Source organism: Sinocyclocheilus rhinocerous, unplaced genomic scaffold, assembly GCF_001515625.1.
Source record: "Sinocyclocheilus rhinocerous isolate Xijiao unplaced genomic scaffold, SAMN03320098_v1.1 scaffold557, whole genome shotgun sequence".
Taxonomy (NCBI): domain Eukaryota; kingdom Metazoa; phylum Chordata; class Actinopteri; order Cypriniformes; family Cyprinidae; genus Sinocyclocheilus; species Sinocyclocheilus rhinocerous.
The window spans coordinates 1475786-1492066 of NW_015633548.1; the positions used below are offsets into that span (position 1 = coordinate 1475786).

The window sequence follows — 16281 nt, forward strand, 5'->3', positions numbered from 1 at the left end:
TACACCAACCCTACCCCTTACAGGAAACTTTGTGCATTTTTACTTTCTCAAAAAAAAAACCCCTCTTTTTATACCCTTGGGGACCTCAATTTAGGTCCCCACCGTGACAAGAGTCCCCATGAGCCTGTGTGTATTCAGGTTTAAGTTCCCACTAGGATATATAAACCTGTACACACACACACACACACACACACACACACACACACAATAAAATAAAATATAGCACATATAAATAAATAATGGATTTAAATTGATACAAAATGGACATCTGTATATATTTTTTTATTTTATGTATTATTTATTTAAATATATGTATTCCTTTATGTATTTATTTTTAATTCTGTTATCAATTGTTGACATATAACAGTCAAACTGTCCCATATTCTGAATTTTTTAAGGGTTCATTAATGAATTTTAACCTGCTATCAAATGAAATGTAGCATCAAAACATTTAAAAATGTGTCCATCATTTCTACTATCAAACACACTTTTGCAATCTGACACACACACACACACACACACACAATAAAATAAAATATAGCACATATAAGATAAATGAAGCATCACTTTAACAGTTACTCACCCATTTTAGAGCTTTGACCTTTGTAACCTACAGTCTTTGTTTGAAGCAAATACTCGTCAAAGGCAACCTGTCAACAAACGAATAAACAAATAAGAAGTTTAAGTAATGTAAACAAAAATAAAACAAGCAACTCAAAACTGAGAACATCACTTCGTACAATGTCAATTTTCTCTCATTAACGCCAAGATGTTTTTTTTTTTAATAAATACATTTAAAATATAAATTTTTTACATTTTGTTCATTTTATTTCTTTTGTTCTTTCTTTCTTTTTTTTCTTTTTTTTTTTTTTTTAAAATCTGGTCTATTTATCAAACAGTCAAACTTGAATACGCTTTGCTTAGGACCCGCCCTGACCCGTCTTTGACCAATGAAATACCTCGTTGCTAAGGGACTGTGCACCAATGCATTCCATTCATCTTTAGACCTGAAGAAATCGCGAATCGAAACATGCAAGAGGGCTTGATCGCTTTGCTTATGTTTACTGAAAATCTTTTTACGTAGTTGACAGTACTTCTGTTCAGTAAGCCAGCAGTTTCGGTGAGTATTTTTTGTTAAATACTACAGTGATGAGTCCTGCAAAATCAGTCGTTTTGCTAATCTCTGAATCATTATTCGGTGAACCGTAGCATTTAGCTTGTAAACTGTTACGTTAGCTGTTTCTAAACCAGTATTGTTGACAAACTAAGTTAGGTTTTCTTTTACTGCATTACCAAAGCCTTTCAATATGTTTGTTTTACTGAAGTATATTCTTGGACAAAGTTTGTAAATTGTACACTTTACAATTGTAAATTGAATCTCTTTTTTTTTTCCAAAGCGAATTTTGTTTATAACAAATGATTGTTGTTTGTAGAATATATCCCCAAGAAATGCTATTATTTATTAACAAATAATAGCATTATTAAATAATGTTACTGGTTAACTTAACCAATAAATTTGATTATTTTCTTGCTTTTCCTGACTAGATTCCAAAATGGGGGAGCCACAGCAGGTCAGTGCTCTTCCACCTCCTCCGATGCAGTACATCAAGGAGTACACGGATGAAAATGTGCGAAAGGGACTGGCCCCCAAACCCCCTCCTCCTATTCGAGACAGTTACATGATGTTTGGCAATCAGTTCCAATGCGATGATCTCATTATTCGACCACTAGAGAGCCAAGGCATCGAGCGCCTTCACCCTATGCAGTTTGACCACAAAAGAGAGCTGAAGAAACTAAATATGTCCATCCTGGTCAACTTTCTGGACCTTCTGGACATCCTCATCAAAAGCCCAGGCAGCATTAAGCGAGAGGAGAAGCTGGAGGACTTGAAACTCCTTTTTGTCCACATACATCACCTTATCAACGAGTACCGTCCCCACCAGGCCAGAGAGACGCTACGGGTCATGATGGAGGTTCAGAAGAGACAGAGACTGGAGACGGCTGAGCGTTTCCAGAAGCATCTGGAGCGGGTGGTGGAGATGATCCAGGGGTGTCTTGCCTCGCTGCCTGATGATTTGCCACAACCCAGCAGCTCCAGCGTGGGAGAGGCTGGTGGCGCGGCGTCAGCTGGAGACTCCAGACTGAAAACCGAGCCTATGGATGTAGATGAGACGGGTGTTAGCTGCATGGTTGCACAAACTGACAAGAATGTGCCCAGTAAGAAGGACAAAGTGTGGGATAAGGATGCTGCAATGTGCAGTATTATTGATGAGATGACTTGAGCTGTCTAAGGAATTTTTTTGTTATTCAGAAAATATCAGCTCTTCAACTTTGTTACAAAACTTGGAACTGGCTTGGACTACAGACATTTTTACTATTTAACAAGGTTGCCAGATTACACAGTCGATGTGAAGTAGAACTATATGTCTAAAATAATAAAGGTCTACTGGTCTTTTCATTTTCATATCTCTCACTGTATTTTTGTGTTATTTTGTCATATAAAACAGGCACATTGTAAACTATTAAAAAAAAGCATGTTTGGATGCATAATACCTCATTTGTGTGCGTGTATGTAATGAAAAGATATATAATGAAAATTATTTAATTATTATTGTCACATAATACTGTAATATAACTAACCTCTGCTCAAGTGTTTTATGTAAGAATAAGCTTTAACCTTAATAATGTAACAGGGCTCGAAATTAACTTTTTTACTTGGTAGCACTGGTGCTCCCAACTTCAAAAAGTTAGGAGCACCAGCAAAAATTTAGGAGCACTCACCAAAAATTTAGGAGCACCACAACTACAAATTATATATTAACAGATTTTATCCTTACATTCTTAACTTTAATGCAGATTTTGTATTGGTTAATATTAGCTGTCAATCTCTCAGTCACTGCTTTCCGCTAACTACCTCGAGAAAAAGAAAGGGCTGAAGAAGAGAGAAAATGAAAAGAACACTGACAGATTTCTTTTGTAAATGTCGCACGACAACAATTATATGCACTCGCACAAATGCTCCCAAATATATTTTGAGGTCGCACGGATTAAATTTCGGGAGCATATGCGACCAAAATGGTCGCAATTTCGAGCCTTGTGTAATCAAACTACTGGTACAGAACCTGTTCCACTGCCTTACAAAAGATAATTACAAAATATGTTGTGTCATGTAATGTTGTTACGTGATTTAGCCACTCAGCGTCACATGTATGATACAGCTTAGTTGGAGAAAATGCAACCTTATAAAACCTTTACTGCACTTACGCAATCTTGTGTAAGTGCACTTTAGTCTAATGAGAGACAAACATTTAAACCAAATGATATGTGTATCCTTGGCAAATAATCACAAAGCCTCTATTTGCAGTGTCATTTTAATACGCTGTTTCCATGTCCTTGACTAGTAAATGCAAGTTTTTTGCTGGCCAATATGCCACTAAACATTTATACTATAACATAAATGAGCACGTGTCACAACAAGTTTACAAAGATTTATATAATTTAGTATGAAAGGATTTCCTAAAATAAAGTTAGTTTGTGTAGAAGAATAGTAGAACTATTCATGTAAACAAATTAGGATTCATGTTTAATTATATTAACTTAGTTACTCCTCGTGGTTTGTGGCTATGGCTGTAGTAGTGGCCCCAGATGCTTTAATCTAAAAAAAAAACTTCTTCCTACGTGCTGCAAAAGCTGAAATACACAAGAGAAACGCAAGAAAGCAAATCATTATCAAATCATAATCATTGAACGCCCATATATGTCCATGGCAGTTTGCTTTAGAGGTCTGCATTCCCGCGGGACCCGACCAGATTTTTTGCGCCGCGGGATTAAATTCCCGAATAAAATGCGGTATCGGTAACTCTGGTGTAATTTGAACGGGAGCGGGCGGTCTAACAATATACCGTTCCCGACGTCCATTCAAAACAGCATATCTGCGCTTTATTCTTATTGACCACCGGTACAGCCTGCACTCGGACTGTTATGCACGTGCTGCACGCATGCTTCAGCGTCACGCGTTTTATTTGCGGGGTCTGTGTGCAGCACGTGCATAACGATGCTCAGAGCAGACTGTACCTGTGGTAAATATACGGCCCTCAGACAGAACAGGCAGGTTGTCAATGAGTGACAGCAGAATAATGATGGAGCAAAGTGTGGATGCGCTGTCCTTGAAGGATGTTCAACTCGGTTTTGTTTATATTTTGCTTAGCCTATAATTTTAAATGACAGATGTCGTATTAATTAATTAATTTTTCTTCTGCGACACTTTTCCTACTGTGTTAACAGAAAAATGTCAAACGAATTAAGTATTTTAACAAGACGAATAAAAATTGCTATTTTTGTACAACCTACATTTTTATTTTCTCTCTCTCTGCGATACTTTTTCCTATTGTGTTGTAAATGTTAAACGAATTGTATCCTGACAAGACGAATTAAAATAAGAAATACAATTTTTGTAAATTTTTTATTTTCTCTGACACTTTTTTCCTACTGTGTTGCATAAAATATTAAACTAATTTTGTGTCTTAAGATAATTCATATAAATTCAAGTCAAAGTCAATAAATTCAAGACTCTTGACAAGACGAATAAAATAAAACAATTTTGTGCAGACTACACTTTTATTTGTTAGCCTCTCTTTCAGTAGCGGAAATTTAAATGTGAGATCTGGAAACGAGATCTAAATTTAGCGGTAACGGTCGGGACGGGAAGAAAATTATTCTAAGAGGACAGCGGGTGAACAAAGAGTGAATATATAGCGGGAGCGGGTGAGTGCGGAATATAACCTTGCGGGAGCGGGACTAAAAAAATAGTCCCGCGCAGACCTCTAGTTTGCTTTGTAGGCGTCTGTCATTGAATTAGTGCGCGAGATTACCTGTTATGAAACGCGGCGTTTGCTATTTCACAACAGGAGCAGGGAGCCAATGGGAAGCGCCACAACGCGTCACGTGTTTTTTTTATTTATGTAACGTAATGGTGCCAGAAGCGAACCCAGACAGTACACTCTGCTTGCTACACAAGAGAAAAACGTTGGTCTCGCGAGCGTAAAATCAGAAAAACAGATCCATCGGTTGCTTTTTATTTTGTCCTTGCACTGCTTTGATGGAGTTCAGAGGAGTCGCGCTGATCGGACTGAAGCAATTCATCATGCACAACAAGGGGAAACGTTACTCTCACAACAAAGACTGAGATATGATTGATAATGGATAATCATACATATTAAATGTATTGCCATATAGAAAAGTCAGTTGGAGAGGGCATCCTAAAGCATGCTCTTGGCACAATTTCGCATAAACTGCCATCGGCCTTTGGAAGCTTATAAAAGCAGTGATCACGCAATGAGATAGGGCACAGCTTTAAAACTACCCGTGTCGTTTAACTTTTTAATCATGTCACCGTTCTTGCTAAAGGATCGAGCTGTGTAACTTGACAGAAGGCATCAGCTATTCAACTCTGGAGCTGTCACCGGATTAAGGAGTCGAGCATGGATCTGCTGGAGTGTCCGATATGTCTGTTCCTCATGTGCGAGCCAGTGACCATGAGCTGCGGTCACTCTTTCTGCAGGAGATGCATGGGAGCTTTCCTGCCCTCGCGATGCCCCACATGCAAAGACCGATTGAAACAGAGAGATGCGAAAAACATCAAAAACAACGTGTTACTCTTCAGCGTCATAGAGAAATGTTGCCCCGAAGAGACTAAGATGAAATGTCACATTCAAGAGAAACTGAAAACGAGCGAGTTTACAGAAGCTCTGCGTATTGCTGATGAAGGGATCGAGATGGGTAAGGATGCATTGCAAACGCCTTTTACCGGGGAAACTGACCTTATGCAACCACGCTGGTGTTTTTATACAACGGGGAACGTTTAGTGTCCAGTTTCGGTTATGCAAACTTATTTATAGAACATATGCACATTCCCAGTTCTGTCTATGGACATTTTCCCTTTTTTCTGTATATTTTTATTACTATTGTTATTTATAATTTATTGTCTATTCTCTCATTTTATGTATGTCTGCACCTTTTTTGTATTTTCTGTACCGAAAGCTCCTAACACCAAGACAAATTCCTTGTGTGTGTGAACACGCTTGGCAATAAAGCTCTTTCTGATTCTGAAACTGAAGATGCAGATGCTCGGACTATGGCCGTGTCTCAAGGTTGACAACTGAGAATCAATTTCAATCATTTTCAAAAATGAAAGAAATGGCAACAGAGTGATTTTTTTTATTATGCTTAGTTCCTGTACGGTGCTCTAACGAGCGTTCGAAACATACAGTGCGACTAGTGTTGTTGAACGAATCACTCGATGAGTCTTGTCTCAAGGTTGACAACTGAGAATCAATTTCAATCATTTTCAAAAATGAAAGAAATGGCAACAGAGTGATTTTTTTATTATGCTTAGTTCCTGTACGGTGCTCTAACGAGCGTTCGAAACATACAGTGCGACTAGTGTTGTTGAACGAATCACTCGATGAGTCGTTTGTTTTTTGTGAGTCAAAACATACAGCACAACCAGCGTAGTCAAAATACCGAACTACTGACTCTTATGAGCCGATTATTTTTTGTGAATCAAAACACACAGTACGAATCAGAATATCAAAAGAATGATTCTTATAAGCCAGTTCATTTGAATAAACCAAAACATAACCGAAGCGGCTACTGACTTTTGACTCACTGAACCGCGAGCGTCATCATGTCTGGCTCCAAATAAACCAAAACATTGTTACTGTAGCATGTTGTACTTAAGACTCGCGGGAGTTAGTGTTAATGATTGGTTATTCATATGTAAATACACATTATTATTCAACAGGCATACATCATTAATCAGTATTTTATGAAAAATAATGTTTCGATTTTTTATTCCAATATTTTTATTTAGTGTATTGGTTATTGCACTGCATTTATACCACCTCTAAAAAGTAAACCTGTATTGTGGTGCATAATAGCATTTTTGGTTCATAAGTGCGCTAGGTGACATGGAAGGTGCCTAGTTAGTACAGTATAGATAGGGTATTAAGACCTAGATTTTAAGACAGCTTATATGTCAAATCAAAGCAAACTAACCTTTCTTGTTCTTGCTGTACATGATATTTATAACCTATAATAATAACTGGCACTTGCCTTTTATAGGACATTTATGACAGCACACTTCATTCTGCTAAAGTAGGTCAATGAGTGTGTGAACCTCACACTCACTAATGAAAAAAGTAATGCATTCTATGTAATGGAAAAACTCCAGAAGTATGATGATTTGAATTACATTTTAACAAGTAACTGAAATATAGTATTCAATTCAATTCAATTCAATTCAAGTTTATTTGTATAGTGCTTTTCACGATACAAATCGTTGCAAAGCAACTTTACAGCAAATTAGGTTTCTACAATATTTAGTGGTAGCTTATCAGTGGTGACTGTCAGTTAATGTACATATGGCAGAAATGTACGGAAAAATCAATTAAAGACGTTATTTATAAGCAATTATTATATGATGCAATCAAACTTATAGCAAAATTTGGTAGTTCTGTATGTTGTTTCAGGGTTGGCATCATCTGAGGTCCTCTGAGGGGTTGGCATCATCTCTTCTCAGGTGTTCTGGATCCAGACTGAAGCTTGTGTTAGTTGAGTATCATCAGCATAACAGTGGAAACTAATCCCGAATTTTTTAATAATATTACCAAGGGGCAACATGTATATTGAAAATAGCAGAGGACCTAGGACAGATCCTTGTGGCACTCCATATTTTACTGGTGATAATTGAGATGTAGATATGAACCATGTATATGAACCAAGTATGTGAACCATGTCAGTTCATGTCATCACTGTGGAAAATGCACCAGAGAAATGACGTAATGAATACACTGAATGCATGTTTTGAAGCCTATAAACACAGGTAGGCAGAAATAATGAAAGCCATATGCAGCAGGAGTTTGAAATCAGTTTTTTCTAGAAATATTTGCCTTAGATTGCAGCATTTTACATTTTCACAGCGTGGGTTAGTTGAAGACTGTTAGATATTGTCTTTGTGATCCACCTACTCACACACAAGTGAGCGGAGAGCTGAGGTTGTTGAAAGCAACAGTGATTTCTCAGGAATCTCAGGTCTTCTAAAGGGTTAATGAGCAGCAGGGAAAGTGGGTTAAAACATGTTGTGAGTGGCTGATGTCATTAACAGACAGAAGCCAAGGGTAAATAAGGCTATGAAAACACCTCTAGGGCACACATTGGTGAAATAACAAGTCCCCCTAGGTATATAATCTACACAAAGGAGACATATTGTAAGAAGCACAAATACAGTTGAGGAGAATCGGGTGCAAGTAATGTATCCTGTGACAGTTTGAGCTAGTGCAGTTTAATAATATTGTAAGGTTCCTCTCTTGTAGATATAGCATTACTCTTAACAGCAACAGTACCATTTGCCCTTTAGTGAATTACGTATCATTTTACAGCCACTGAATGACTGTAATTATCTGTCTGGTAACATAAACCCTACGAGGCAAAAGCGAGATGTCTGTCAACTCTTTGAATCCAATTAGAGGCAGTTTCCCGTACACTCAGCATTCTGCCCCACATATACTTTCCCTGTTGTGTAACCAAGGATCCTATGACATAATCTGGTTTTGTATGGGTAACAACCCGGTTATGTCATCTGTCAGAGTGCACATATGTAAGTGACGTAAATACATTTTCCCCCTCTTTATGCAATAATTCATAGAAATGTTGGATTTCCACTCATTGCCAGATCCCTTTGTAGTTGTGTTTGATTAATCTTTGATTAATGCACGCTCATCCACCGCTTCCTTTGCTTATTTTGTAGCAGGTGAACTATATCTGTTGCACCTAATTTTTATACATCAGGCATTTTCTTTTCCTTCTTTTTGGATTATGCTATTAGATGGTCATGTAATGTCATCCAAGATCATTACTTTTTAGCTGCGTTGGTTCCGGAAGTGTTTTTTCCATTCATTTTTCCTATTTTAAAAAGTCTTTGTTAAAGTGTTATATGCCACACTCTTAAAAATATATGTTCCAAAATGGGGTTTTCACAGTGTTTTCATAAAAGAACCATTCCCTTTGCTCTCAAAATCCTAGACCATTTTAAAATAGGTTGAAATAATGTGAACAGATGGCTTCAATAAAAGAATATACCATTGATTAGCAACCTCGGAGCTCACATCAGGTTTGTCTTTAAAGGTTTATAAGTTATCATTAACAATCAATTCTCATATGGAGAAAATGAATGGATTTTTTTACATTGGGAAACCCGACTGTTGCATGCTATTTAAGTTAACTATGCACTAATACACAGTGTTTTGATGGTGGTGGGAGGAAAGCTAATGCAGAGTGCTGCTGTTCACAGCTGAGTGTTAATGTGCATTTAGGTTGCCCTTTTTGTTAATGCACATTTAAAACGCTCAAAACAGATAAAAGTCTATGTCTGAAATTAGACTGAAGGCCACACTGTCCATCTTTTCTTGTATCTACAGCCCCTGAAGATGTGAGTCTGAAAGTGTGGCGAGCTGAGGCCTGCATGGGCCTCCGTCGCTTTTCTGATGCCCTCCGTGACCTGGATGACCTGTGCTGTGTGCGACCCAACTGGACTGAGGTGAGGGCCGTCTTTGCTGACTGTGCTGATTATTTGCATATAGGGACAAGACTTTTGTTTAGGAACAGTGTTAACAAAATCAATATCAATTTCACATTTGCATCCAGGGTTATTGCTTTTGTTTCCTGCCATTTATTCTGCACTCACTCTAAAATCTCTAAAATGTCTGTGCATTATCATGACAATGACTGACAGTTTCGCAGTCATGCAATATCTGTTGGTATGGCCAGAGCACATTTTGGGATTTGACATTATTCTCACAGCAGTATACTGGCATATACCACCATTCAGTTTATATTTATTATGCTTCAGAATATTTAGTTAAATGCAAATAAATGCTGTTGTTATGAACTTTCTATTTATCAAAGAATTCTGAAAAAAAGTACCACAAAAATATTAAGCAGAACAACTATTTTCATTGTTTATAATAATATGAAATGTTTCTTGACCGCCAAATCAGCATATTAGAATGATTTCTGAAGGATCATGTGACACTGAAGACTGGAGTAATGATGCTGAAAATTTGGCTTTACCGTCACAGGAATAAATTACATTTTAAAATATATTCAAATAGAAAACAGGTATTTTCAAATAATATTACGTTTTTTTTTTTTTACTGCATTTGAGATCCAATAAACTCAGCCTTGATGAGAACTTATATTTTACTTCTTACTGACTGATTACAGAATTTTGCTATCGTGTTCATTAAATATTTAATAAATTAAATAGCGTTACCTGTGATGATAATTTGTGTTTGAATTCTGTTTTGTAGGGTTTCTTTCGTAAAGGGAACGTGCTTCTTGAAATGGGCAGACAGACCGAAGCCCTCATCCAGTTTTACCGTTGCCTGAAGCAGCATCCTGATTTTGCCCCTGCAAAAAATCAGATTAAGAAGGTGACTTTTTCAGAAATCGGGTTTGATGAACAGATCATATACTGCTAAACACTTTTCTGGAGATAGAATCATACCTTATAGAATCATTTTGAGTGATTCAGTATCAAGCGAGCATGTTTTGCTTAAAAACATAAATGAATGTTTCAATGATACACTCACTGATTTGTATGCAGATCCTGGAAGCAGAGGGCATGGCTGTACCAGAAGAAGTTCCACGGATCCTGCATGTTGTGTCTGAGTACTTGCAAGATCCCTGTCCTATCACCAGCTCTGTAAGCCCCTCATGTCCAGATGGTCAGCGCTACTCCCACAACAATGCTGAAGGTCAAAGTGATCCCGCGCAGGTGAGGTGTTTATGCACAGCACTAATGATGTTGTGTAATGACACTTTTGAAATGTAACATTGGTAAAGTGAGCAACAAATATCAAATGGAAAGATCTGGTATTATTGTTATTGTAATGTTTTTCCAAATATCAATTTATTATAATTTATTTTTTCATGAAAATAGCCCTTGATACTAATATGGCAGTCGTCTGGTATGCTTTTCATCAATTATGAAAAGTTTTTGCTCACTCTCAGGCTCTTTCCTGTTCTGTCCTAGAATGCAACTAAAGTGAAGCACGGCACCAGCGGCGAGTGCTGTCTGAGCCTGTGTCAGGCTGTGTCCTTCCTCCCCACGGCTGAGGATGATGAGGAACTGATGATGAAGAGAGAAGAGAAACAGAACAGAGGTGAAGTTATCTTAAAGTGTTAGTTCACCCAAAAATGAAAATTAGCCCATGAATTACTCACCCTCAAGGCATCCTAGGTGTATATGACTTTCTTCTTTCAGACGAATCCAGTCGGAGTTATATTAAAAATTGTCTTTGATCTTCCAAGCTGTTTAATGGCAGTCAGCGGGTGTTGCAGTGCATCAGTCCAAAAGAAGTGAAATAAAGCGCATCCATTCATAATAAAAATTGTCTCACACGGCTCCGGGGGGTGAACAAAGGCAACATTTTTGAAAGAAAAATATCCATATTCAAAATGTAATAATCACTTTAATGTAGCTTGCGCCACCTGTAAACTTATACATTTACATTATCATTAAAATTATTATTAATAGGCTCCAGCATCTTCGCGACCCTACAATGGATAGGCGGTTTGGAGAATGGATGGATGAATAATTATTATGAATATAAATATTATTACATTTGACTTCATAATCAAGGCGCAAACAATTCTCTCTTCATTTTACGTCCTCATTAGCATGATCAGACAACAAATCAAAATGACATCTATTCAAGCTTGATTTTGTTTGTTTGATTCTGTAGGTATGTGCAATGCGGGCAGAGAGTCCTGCCTCAGCGTTCTGACAGTGACTGATTTTGAGTGCCCTCTCTGCATCAGGTCAGTGGAGATTTATAGAGCGTCCTGCTTCACTGGCATTATTTCTTGCTACCAGACACTTTCATTTCCTTTAGCTTTGCTATAGTATTTAAATGTTAGATTACAGCAGGCAATTGCTTATTTGAAGACAATACTTTTGTAATACTTTAAACCAGTGTAATTCAATATAGGGTACATAACATATAGGGTAAATAACACTGTTTTACTCTTGTTTTGTGGTTCTCCAAATGTATTGCAAAATATTACGGTTATTATCAGCTGAATTTTCCACTGTTGTAGAGGCCTGGATCGGCATCTGCAAAATGATCCTCTTCTTAATGAATAGGATAACACCAGATGGTTAAAATATCTAGCAGTCTCTCAGCTTGCTGTACATCACTTACACAAGTTGTGCATAAACAGAATTATTTGTTAATCGCCCACTTCTTATCGTTGCTCCTATCATGATGGATGGATTATTAAAGGTTATTCTATGAGCCAGTGACAACACCCTGTGGACACACCTTCTGCAAAAACTGCATTGAGAGAAGTCTGGACCATAATCTACGCTGTCCACTTTGTAAACAACCACTGCAGGAGGTACTACTAAAACATTGACTCTTACAATGATTACATGTTTCTAACATTTAGAAGCATGTAGAAACATGCCTTTTAGAGTGAATAAAGACCTAGTAGTCTGATCCTTCTAATGCAAGTCAATCTACAAAAAAAAACAAAAAAAACTGAGCAAATCATGTTACATAGAAGCTTCAGTCTCACCGCATTACTTCCTATTCCAGTATTTTAAGAACAGGAAGTACAACACCACCGTGCTGCTGCAAGAGATCATGTCCCGCCTCTTCCCCCAGCAGTTGGCAGAAAGGAAACAGGTGCACGAGGCGGAGATGGCAGAGCTCTCAAAGTGAGTGCCCCTCTCAGTGATAACAAAAAAACATTAGTCCTGTCTATACGTTACTATCAACTCACATTCCTAAGCTGCTCAACTCCAGTATCTGCAAAATGATGCTTTTTGCAATGAAATGGGACAAAATGAGATGGTTAAAATGTCTAGTAGTGGTTTTAGCAGTCCAGAAGCTGTTGGATACTGGGAAAAGTTATGCAAAAGCAGAATTATTTATTAATTGCCCTCTCTTATCTCTAGTTTGACTAAGGACATCCCGATCTTTGTGTGCACGGTGGCGTACCCTGGCATCCCATGGCCACTGCACATCTTTGAGCCACGTTACCGTCTGATGATGCGGCGATGTATGGAGACGGGCACCAAAAAGTTTGGCATGTGCAGCTATGAGCATGGCAAAGGGTATACAAATAAAAGATCATGTAGTTAGCATCTATCATAACTTCTGCACTATTACAGATTTTAAGAAACTTTAAGTTGTTATTTATTATATAAATATATATACACTTTTGCTTTCAACAGTTTGGGGTTAGCATAGTTATATATGTGTATATGGAATAAATATGGAATGCCTTTTTGAACCCAGAATTCCCTGTCACAGCTTTGCAGATTATGGCTGCATGTTGGATATTTTGGATCTGGATTTGCTTCCTGATGGTCGCTCCTATGTGGAAACAGTGGGAGGAAGTCGCTTCCGAGTGCTCAGGAGAGGACAGAGAGATGGCTACCACACAGCGGATATTGAGTACCTGGAAGATCATAAGGTCAGAGGTTACAGACTGTCCTAACTTAGATCTAAGGCCAAGAAAAATGACATTGGAAAAAGTCTTTATTGCAATACAGTGGTATTAATACGCATGAAGTCAGACTGTATGGCAGATATTCAAAATCTAAACCGTATAACCAGATTATACAACAATTTTCTGCCTGTAATGTAAATGAAATTGTGCTCATGGGGATTTATTACAGAAACATCTGAAATTCAAGAATTCTATTTCATCTGTTTAGTAATCATGATGATTTCAGTTAGTTTAGTCAGATCTTAACCTTAAGATAAGTAGTTTCTGTAAAACAGCCCTTGATGTAAAGGAAATTGCGTTTCTCGCATTAAAGATTATAGTTCCTGTCATAATAGAGATCTGGCACATGTTTATCTGAGATATTTCCTGATGGCACACTTCCATTCTATAATTTACCCTAGTGTCTATGTACTTCCTCTAAAAACTCAGTATAGTATTCTCCCACAGTAAACTGTGGTAATAGCAAGCTTTTCCTGTCATATTAACTATCAATCACAACTACTTATATCATAATATAGTGTATTGTATATTATTAACTATAGTAAACATTTCAGTATTTTACATTAAAACATAACATTTTAGTAAATACATTTTAAATGCTGTTTTCATAAAGGTGGATCATATTAAGATTTGAAGATTTAAAACATTAATGAAATGCTTTTAGGCAACAGTGGGACATTCTTGTGCAGTCTGGTTTTCTGTTATGTTAAAACGCTTTAATCTTCTAGTCATGTTCCCTATGGTTATGTGTCTTAACCATCTAAATAAGGTGTCATGATTAAGAATTTAATGAAAAGCACCTATTAAAGATTCATGAGAGAGAGTTATTACTGCTATCACAAGCCTGAGCCTGTGATAGATTGCTTATAATGACAATAAATACAAAACCTTTTGTTAGTACTGCAAATTTAATATCAAGTAAATACTTAATGTTAATTAGAGTTAATTGCAAGAGTATTCAGCAAACATTAGGAAGAGGAGCTTGTGATTTAACTGCCTGTTAGTCAACAAATTCAAGCTCTTTTCAAACCCATCTACATAATGATTACACAAGCGTTACTTTATCCTGAAGCTGAAGTAAAACTTCTACTTGTTTGTCTACCTGACATTTGCATGCATTTGTGTTTAGGTCGAAGGTGCCGAGCTTGAATTACTGCAGCATCTCCATGACAGTGTGTATCAGCAGGCGAGAGAGTGGTACCACCGTCTGAACAGCCGCATTCAGGAGCAGATCAGCCGGCAGTACGGCATCATGCCCGAGAAAGAGGACGATATACAGGTCAGAGCACACAGCATATTGCTTTATTAGCAAAACTACAGATCGTGCATTTTAATAGTAACTCCCTAACGAGAATGAATGTGTTTTTGTGCATTGCAGACATCTGCTAATGGGCCGGCCTGGTGCTGGTGGCTGCTGTCAGTGCTGCAGTTAGATCCAGCCTATCAGACCACCGTTCTGTCTCTGACCTCCCTGAAGGACAGACTGGGTCATCTACGTATCGTACTAGAATACTTCTCTCAGAGCTAGGACGGAGACACATTATGTGCCCATATATCTGATCACATCACATGCATGCACCACATTTGAATTGAATTACCTTCTGATTTAAACAGAGCGATTTGTTTGCTCTTGCTACAAAATGTAATATTTTTTTGATCATAAACCGTACACAAGATCTCTTGTGGTTGGATAACAGATTGGAAAACTATGATATGGGTTGGTTTAAAAATGAGATGACCTGTTCCAATGGTTGTACAACTATTGAATTAGTCATTGAACTAATTCCTACTTCAGTCGAGCACCAAAGAATCAAGGACTCGTTCTACACAGAACAGCTGTTTATTGGTTTACGCTGTTCGCTTCATTAAACATCATCAGAGCGGATGCCAAATGCTGCAGCTAGTTTTGTTGACATACATTTGAGATGTTTCCAGTAGTACTGGGCCCTGGCCAGAATTTGTTTTTAAATGTGTAGCTCGCATTTGTGGCCGAGAGGGAAACAGTTGGCCCAAGAGACTGATGATTGAATAGGAGCTCACTGATTATGCATGAATGAAACACTTATGACTACAGCCTCAAAATCTCACAATTCCGGCCGTAAGTTTTAGTAGAATCAGAAATAATATTATCCTCAGTAACAGATGAGGAGTTACATTAATATCGCAAGACTAATGGCACAGAATACACTTCTTTTTTTGATGAATGAAAGCTGCTAGCTGTGGTAGTTTAATTCATAGTATTAAATGTGTTGCAAGCTTGCTGGCATGACAGTAGAGAGGAGAGAGGAAGGGATTCCCATTCAAAAATTTGGGGTAAATAAGATTTTTTGAAAGAAATTAACACTTTTATTTAGCAAAAATGCATTAAATTGATTTAAAGTGAAAATAAATATTTCAAAGGATTTCTCTTTTAAACACTGTTCTTTTTAACTGTCTATTTATCAAAGAATACTAAAAAAAAAAAATCAGCAAATCAGCATATTAGAATCATTTCTGAAGGATCATGTAACACTGAAGACTGGAGTAATGAAAATTCAGCTTTGCCTTTATAGGAATAAATTACATTTTAAAATGTATCCAAATATAAAAGTTATTTTAAATTTTAATAATGTTTTACTGTATTTTTCATTAAATAAATGCAGCCTTTCAGAAACATAAAAAAAAAATAAAAATCTTACGTACCCCAAACGTATGAATGGTAGT

General features: G+C 37.2%; 2 protein-coding genes across 2 annotated transcripts; both read left to right on the forward strand.

Annotated features, from left to right (window-relative positions):
- Nucleotides 1-978: 978 nt before the first annotated feature.
- On the forward strand, nucleotides 979-2506 carry LOC107744582 (mediator of RNA polymerase II transcription subunit 7). The gene is made up of 2 exons (XM_016558302.1): nucleotides 979-1120; nucleotides 1546-2506. Exon 2 carries the CDS (start codon nucleotides 1554-1556, stop codon nucleotides 2280-2282), a length of 729 nt encoding a protein of 242 aa, XP_016413788.1. The 5' UTR covers nucleotides 979-1120; nucleotides 1546-1553; the 3' UTR covers nucleotides 2283-2506.
- A 2413-nt stretch (nucleotides 2507-4919) lies between these two features.
- On the forward strand, nucleotides 4920-15930 carry LOC107744559 (LON peptidase N-terminal domain and RING finger protein 1-like). The gene is made up of 12 exons (XM_016558274.1): nucleotides 4920-5778; nucleotides 9477-9595; nucleotides 10368-10490; nucleotides 10664-10834; nucleotides 11093-11222; nucleotides 11805-11880; nucleotides 12345-12459; nucleotides 12660-12781; nucleotides 13022-13180; nucleotides 13380-13542; nucleotides 14708-14857; nucleotides 14957-15930. Exons 1-12 carry the CDS (start codon nucleotides 5481-5483, stop codon nucleotides 15104-15106), a joined length of 1776 nt encoding a protein of 591 aa, XP_016413760.1. The 5' UTR covers nucleotides 4920-5480; the 3' UTR covers nucleotides 15107-15930.
- The last annotated feature ends 351 nt before the right edge of the window (nucleotides 15931-16281 follow it).